Below are 7,033 nucleotides of genomic sequence, written 5' to 3'. Positions count from 1 at the left end.
TTAAAAGAAGTTTAAAAAAAAGAAAAAAAATAAAAAATCAAACACCCACCCACACACCTCAACCACTCCCCAAAACCAAAAAATTCCAAGCAACCAAGCATCCAAACCCAAATTAAAACCAAGAAGCCCCACAAGGAACTAGGGAACAATAATGAAAAACATTAGAGTAATAATTTTAATCCCTGTGTTAGCTTTCACCATCCTATTTCTCTTCTGAAAAAAGTCTCAGAACATTTCTCTTGGCACTAGTTTTAATGCTCCTTTATATTTATATTTAAGTATTGTTTGCCTAGAGAAGCAGTGCAGCATGAAGGGAGATGCTGTCTGGGAACCTACATTCAAGTGTCTTTAATTGCTTGAAAAGCCAACTTACCCACAGGAACAGGAGCAGCAGCAGGAACAGCAGCAGGAGCAGGAGGAGGAGGAGGTGGAGGAGGTGGTGGAGGAGGTGGAGGAGGTGGAGGAGGTGGAGGAGGAGGAGGTGGTGGTGAACCACCTGCTTCAGATTCAATGTGGGCGTGTGAAGGTTCTGTTTGGAGAAAGGAAATTGTAAAAAGCAAGGAAATGCATAATACTGGAATGGTTGTGTTTGCAAGGAAAGGCTGTTACAAAATGTTAATGGTTTCTAACAGAAAGAAAGGGAAAAGCCTTTGTTAAAAAAAAAAAAAAGAGAAACAAAGAAAGAGAGAAAGAGAGAGAGAGATAAAGACAGAGAAAGAGAGGGGAATGGGGAGGGGAGGGGAGGGGAAGGGACAAAAATAGTAATACATTAAAAAAATCAGAAACCAAACACCCACCCACCCCACTGCCAACACTCCCCAAAACCAAAAAATCCAACCAACCAAACCCAAACAAAAATCAAAAAACGCCCAAGCAAATGAAGTCCAGTAGAAAAAGCACTGCAGTAGTAATTTTAATCCCTTTGTAATCTTCCACCATCCCCTTTCTCTTCTGAAACATCACAGAATCTTGCTGTTAGCACTACTTTTATTGCTCCATTATGTTTACACTTTAAATTATTGTATTTTCCTACAGAAGCTGTGCAGCATGAAGGGAGATGCTGGCTAGGAACCCTCATCCAAGTGACTGCAATTGCTTTAAAAGCACACTTACCATCAGGAGGTGGAGCAGGAGGGCTACTGGCTGCTTGGAGTGAAACAATAGGTTGAAATATATCTGATCACACAAAGTAAAATTACTTCAGCACAGGTAAATTTATAAAATAAGGAAATGCACAGAACTAAAACGGTTATAGTAGAAAGATGATTTAAAAAATGTTATGCTTTATGATATAATGAAAGGAAGAAGTCTTTGGTTACAAAAAAAAAATTAAAAGAAGTAATAAAAGAAAAAATCAAAAATCAAACACTCACTCACCCACCACCACTCCCCAAAACAAAAAAATCCAACCAGCCAAGCAACCAAACCCAAACTAGAATAAAATATATCCAAGCAAATAGAGACCAACAGAAAAAAGCATTACAGTAGTAATTTTAATCCCTGTGTTAGCTTTTACCATCCCTTTCCTCTTCTGAAAAAAATATCAGAACATTTCTCTTGGCACTAGTTTTAATGCTCCCATTAGTATTGTTTGCCTAGAGAAGTGGTGCAGCATGAAGGGAGATGCTGTCTGGGAACCGACATTCAAGTGTCTTTAATTGCTTGAAAAGCCAACTTACCCACAGGAACAGGAGCAGCAGCAGGAACAGCAACTGGAGCAGGAGGAGGTGGTGGAGGTGGTGAAGGAGGTGGTGAACCACCTGCTTCAGATTCAATGTGGGCGTGTGAAGGTTCTGTTTGGAGAAAGGAAATTGTAAAAAGCAAGGAAATGCATAATACTGGAACGGTTGTGTTTGCAAGGAAAGGCTGTTACAAAATGTTAATGGTTTCTAACAGAAAGAAAGGGAAAAGCCAGGGAAGTTTTGGGAAGGGACATTCTGGGAAGATCAGTGAAGGGGAGGAAAGGAAAGGAAAAGGAAAAAGAAAAGGAAAAGAGGAAGGATAGTAATATTAAAAAAAACCCTCAAAACCTAAACACATGCCCACCCACCAACACCACTCTCCAAAACCAAAACAAATCTAACCAATCAAGCAACATATTTGAACTAAAAGAAAAAAAAACCCTAATCAAATAGGGACCAATAGAAAAAAATACAGTAGTAATTTTAATCCCCATGTTAACTTTCAGCACCCTCTTTCTCTTCTGGAAAATGCCTCTAACATTTCTGTTTGCACTAATTTTATTGCTCCATTACGTTTACAATTAAGTGTTGTTCTATTTTCCTACAGAAGCTGTGCAGCGTGAAGGGAGATGTTGTTTGGGAACACACGTCCAAGTGACTTACCATCACACTTATCATCAGGAGCAGGAGTAAGAGGCACAGAAGCTGCTTCAGGTTCAAAGTGATCCTGTGAAGATTGTATTCCTGTTCTTAATGCTTCAATTCTGGCAGCTGCCTGTGAGTAGAGATCCCTAAAAAGACTAAACAAATTCTTTAAATAAAAGTAAAAAAAATCATTAGTGCCAGGCAAGCTACACTTAAATGCCAAACAGCACACATCCAAATTTGTTACAAAAGACAGTTTTTTTCTTTTAGTAGAGAAATCAAATACAGTTTGTAAACCATGCAGATTCTTAGTCCCAGAATTTACGCATCAAAAAGGTCTAACACTGGATTTTGCATTTATTCTAGAATGCTGAATATTAATGTAATTGAGAAGCAGGGAATGAGTCCACACCCTAGTTAGAAGATGCTTTGGTGTTTTCAAGCACGCAGTACAGCATTGAGCTCTTGATACAACGTTTTCATTTTATTTAAACACAAGAGTCACTGCAGGTTCAATTTCTGTTCACAAAAAATTACCACCACACAGTTAGTTTCAAGCTAATGTTCACACTTCCAATATGAGTCAATTTACTAATCCTTCCACTCCACAGCAAAAAAATTAACCTGCAGTAACAAAAGAAACATTGTAAACCTACAGACCTCTGAAAACAAATTATCTGATTGCACTATAACTGGAAAAATGTAACTGTTTCCATGTCTGTAGTGGAAGAATGTCCCCATTTTTTTATATTGATTATATTGATGATAAAGTCAGCAGGACAAGAGAGCACAGATGATTTGGCAGTACTGGTATCAACAGTTAGTTGAGACTACTTGGGGTAGTTACTCCAAGTACTCTCAACTAACTGTTGAAATTATTGGTCCTCTTTACAATGGTTAATTATATTTTATTTGTTATAATTTTCCCCTTCAGATAGTATGAAATTGGACTTTTGAATGTAAACCTGTGATAGACAAAAATCAGCTTAATACCACAAACAGGGATTTACAAAGATTTTTGCACTTTTCCTTTCCTTGGTTTCATATTGCTCATCTTCAGAATAAATGTTAACCCTGCTGAAATCAATCAGGTTGTTTCATTGTGGTGTCTAAGAAACAGCAGTGGCAAATTAACTCATACCACATCCTTTTTCATCAGAAAGAATCTTCAAAATGTCTTGGTTCTGTGGTTCTAGTCCTAAAAGAGGACTCTTGAAGATTATAAGGCCTTTAATTGAAATGTGCTCATCACAGACCAAGGCAGTTCTAGAGGATGTGCCTGCAAACAACTCCACTGCTTTTAATGACAACTGTCCCGAAAATTATTCCTAAATGCTTACCTCACTCAAGATTGCAGGATTGCCCTTAATACAGTTTGGCATGGAGTAAAATTGAAATCTATTAGGTGACCTCTGTCTATAAAAAGGCAAATTTTATCAGAAAACCTCAATAATGTGCTTAGAAAGGAATCAAACAGGAACTAGAGATGAAGGCAGAGGAGAGAGGGAGGGAAAAGGGGAAAAGAGAGATGGGGAAAGGGAGAAAGAAGAAAAGGGATGGAGAAAAGGAAGTTCATAGTGACACAGACTGAGCCGTTGGTGCTGTTTGTCCTGAGTTACCAAGTGCACCTGAGGCTGCCATGTGAAAAAGAACTTTACAATTCTGCCCCACCAGCGAGCTCCCCAGCACATACTGTACTATGTTATTTATACCACAAGCACTTTGTGCAAACATGAAATGCAACTTTTTGTGTTTCTGATTGTCTTCTGGGAAGAAAGAGGGAACAGGCTGCAGATGCTTCTGCAATCATTGTGAGGTCAAAAAGAATGGGAGTTGGGAAAGGGTTAAAAAAGAAAAAAAAAAAAAAAAAGAAGCATCATCCACTACCAACTTAGAAAATCAAGATTTAAAAGCTGTTGATTGCCACAATGCCTCCTGTGGAAAGATCCCACCTGTGGGACCTTTTGTGCAGCTCTAAAATGGATCACCACTGTCCTGGTGAAACATTTGTAATTCTACCCTTTGACAAAAAAGTTCATCTGTGCTAATTAAGCTTCATTGGAGTCTCAAGGCATTACATATTTCATACTTCAAGATTTTAGTGTGGAAAGATAATGCACACAAATTTATATCTTTATCATATTAAAATGTATATATGCATGCAAGAGGGCAACAGTGAGAAATTTTCAATTTAGAATGCCTTTCTTGAATGTCTGATTTTGTGACCCCAATCCTGCAATTATATACTGCATTAGAACAGGAAATCTACAATAAATTGGAAAGAATTACTGCAGAAGCTTACACACTGTAGGCAATACTTACCTTGTCTAAGCTCATTGCACTTTACTTTATTACCTGCTCTCTCTTCAGTCCAGACATAAAAGTTCAGTGAAAGAAATATGTACTCACTCTGCCTTTTGGTCTCTCATTGGAAAAAAAATTCTGTCTTAGCACTAACGTATTCTGCACAACTATAAAGACTAAGGGATGGTTTCTGTAGACGACATCAAACTTAAAACAATAAGGATGCATTGCACTGAATCTGCATTCAGAGCTGAAAATATGGTACATTTTCAGTAAATTTCTCTTTTTTTTCCACTCATTGTTTTGTCCTAACTAAATTAGTATTTTGAAAGGTGCAAGTCTTTAAACCTACATGAGCAAAACACCTTCTAAATTTAAACATTCTAAATAGCAGTCTCTTTTAAATGAGGAATGCTCTGAACCCCATAGTTAATTCTAGAGCTGTGGGCTGAAAAAAATCTGATACTGACCAAGAAGGAGCATGAAAATCTCGTCTTTTTTGTTTGGTTGGTTTTCCTTGTTTGTGGGGATCTTACTTGTTTTTTGTTTTTTGTTTTTTTTTTAACTAGTCTTGTGTATAGTAATGGGAAAAAAAGTGAGGGGGATAGAAGGATATTAATTTCCAAGTATATATACTTCTGTCCATGTTTGTATTCTCATCAGTTATTTAATGCTGTAACTGCAAAACTGAAAGTTGCCATCATCTCTGAAATACCATGTGCAAGAGTATACATGGAAATTGTCTTTCAACTGTTGACTGCAATAATTTTGAAGCTTTTTGCTCTCCACATGCTCAGAGCATAATCTGTCTGCCTGTCGTAGCTCAGATGCAAAAAATGAAAGAAAATTTAAAAAAAAATTAAACAGGATTGGTTTTAGACTCTAACCTGGAATGATGCAGCCCCTGGCATGTCTCTCATTGCTTTCTCTGAAAGGGTCTTCAGGCTGAGGAGTGGTGTGGCTGCTGCAGCACCTGATGCCACAGCCTCGTCTCTGACCTAAAGAGAAAAAACCCCAGCATCAGCGGTAATTCTCCTTCAAACACACCAGCTGGGATGAACCATATCCCCTTGAGCCTGTTGAATGGACTTGCATTGATCACTGGACCTAACATCCATGAATAAAGTATGACTGATTGAATTTTCATTGCCAAAAAATCTCTCTAATTCACAGGGCTGGGAGAGAATGCTATCAAAAAAAAAAAAAAAAAAAAAAAAAAAAGCACCTTGCCCTGGTCTGAAAAAAAGAAAGGCCAAGGACATGGCACAAATACATTACTGTAAAAACACAGCAACTGCTGCATGACATTCGCTTCCAAAGTTTGAAAGAAGCCAGTATGATGATGGTGGTGGCACAAAGGAAATTTCCTATCAGCACAGTTTGCTGTAGGTGAAACATGTAGTTTAGGTTCTGTCACTTTCCATGAGCATTAAAGGAAAGAGACTTGAAAAAGATATTTGAAAATAAAGTTAACAACAGTTTTAGGGAATACAGAAACTAAAATAAAGAAGAGATTACCATTTCGCTAGGAGTGCTCTGTGCTGCTGTAGATTAAAAGCAGTTATAAAACCATCTGCCGTTAGAGCTATAGTTGAAAATACTCCTTTCTCCTAAATGATTAATATGTACAGCTTTATTGGACCTTCAAATAGTCCTATACCAGGCCACAACTGTAGAAGTCAGAGAGAAAACTTGAGATTGCTATTAAATTTAAAATGAGCTTTAAAAAAAATACCATGGAAGTTTCTGACCACAAATTATGACTTCCTGCCTTTTCTTTTCCTATTTATAATGTTGCAGAGGTTAAAGTAGCAGACACAAAACCAAATGTTTTATGGCCACCAAGTATGTGATCTCTCATTATTCAGTAGAGGGTTAACCACAACAATTGCCTATTTTTTGTATGTTGCATTAGTCTTGGCAACCAGAAATAGTGCTCAGCGAGGGAAGGAAAGTGAATTTTGTCATAACATCTACATGTAGAACAAGTTGTGTGCATACTACAAACTTGCATTTTATTTCATATGTTTTTTTAAAATGGTAGAAGTTGAGGGAGGAAACTTCAACTCTAAGGAAAGGAAGGTGCTTTGCAACAACTTTTCTCCTCACCTGAGAATAAGCAGTTCTAAGGGTTTGGCATGTTTGGAACACAAATCAGAGGGAACACTTCAAATTCTTACCTCATTCAAGGCAGCCTCCACAGCTTTCATATGATTAATGATCAGCTCTTCATCTCTATTATAAAAGAAAAAACAAAACAAAAAACAGTGGAGTAGCTTTATAGAACTGAAGCTCTACCAATGTAGATATTTATCTTCAGCTACTTTATGGTTTTAATGTCTTGTAAAATAATTGCTGATGACTCAAACTGTTAAGATTTTTTCTCTTTTTCATATTTCCAA

General features: G+C 37.3%; 1 protein-coding gene across 1 annotated transcript; it reads right to left on the bottom strand.

Annotated features, from left to right (window-relative positions):
• Nucleotides 1-1,583: 1,583 nt before the first annotated feature.
• On the bottom strand, nucleotides 1,584-6,884 carry LOC132341733 (putative bifunctional UDP-N-acetylglucosamine transferase and deubiquitinase ALG13). Its single transcript, XM_059873745.1, has 4 exons — nucleotides 6,812-6,884; nucleotides 5,519-5,629; nucleotides 2,346-2,493; nucleotides 1,584-1,793 (listed from the first exon to the last, which is right to left on the bottom strand). The coding sequence occupies exons 1-4, from the start codon at nucleotides 6,839-6,841 to the stop codon at nucleotides 1,645-1,647; spliced, it is 438 nt and encodes a 145-aa protein (XP_059729728.1). The 5' UTR covers nucleotides 6,842-6,884; the 3' UTR covers nucleotides 1,584-1,644.
• Between the last annotated feature and the right edge of the window lie 149 nt (nucleotides 6,885-7,033).

The sequence above is a fragment of the Haemorhous mexicanus genome, chromosome Z, assembly GCF_027477595.1.
Source record: "Haemorhous mexicanus isolate bHaeMex1 chromosome Z, bHaeMex1.pri, whole genome shotgun sequence".
Lineage (NCBI taxonomy): Eukaryota > Metazoa > Chordata > Aves > Passeriformes > Fringillidae > Haemorhous > Haemorhous mexicanus.
Note: the sequence above shows the minus strand (reverse complement) of the source record. Positions and strands in the feature narration are given on the sequence as shown.

Bases quoted from the DNA above. Each gene is read 5' to 3' on its own strand.
- LOC132341733 (XM_059873745.1), bottom strand. From the start codon at position 6,841: ATGAAAGCTGTGGAGGCTGCCTTGAATGAG. The intron at 5,630-6,811 runs GTAAGAATTTGA...TTTTCTCTTTAG, and splicing joins TGGAGGCTGCCTTGAATGAG to GTCAGAGACGAGGCTGTGGC. The intron at 2,494-5,518 runs GTTAGAGTCTAA...TTTTATTTAAAG, and splicing joins CAGGGGCTGCATCATTCCAG to AATTTGTTTAGTCTTTTTAG.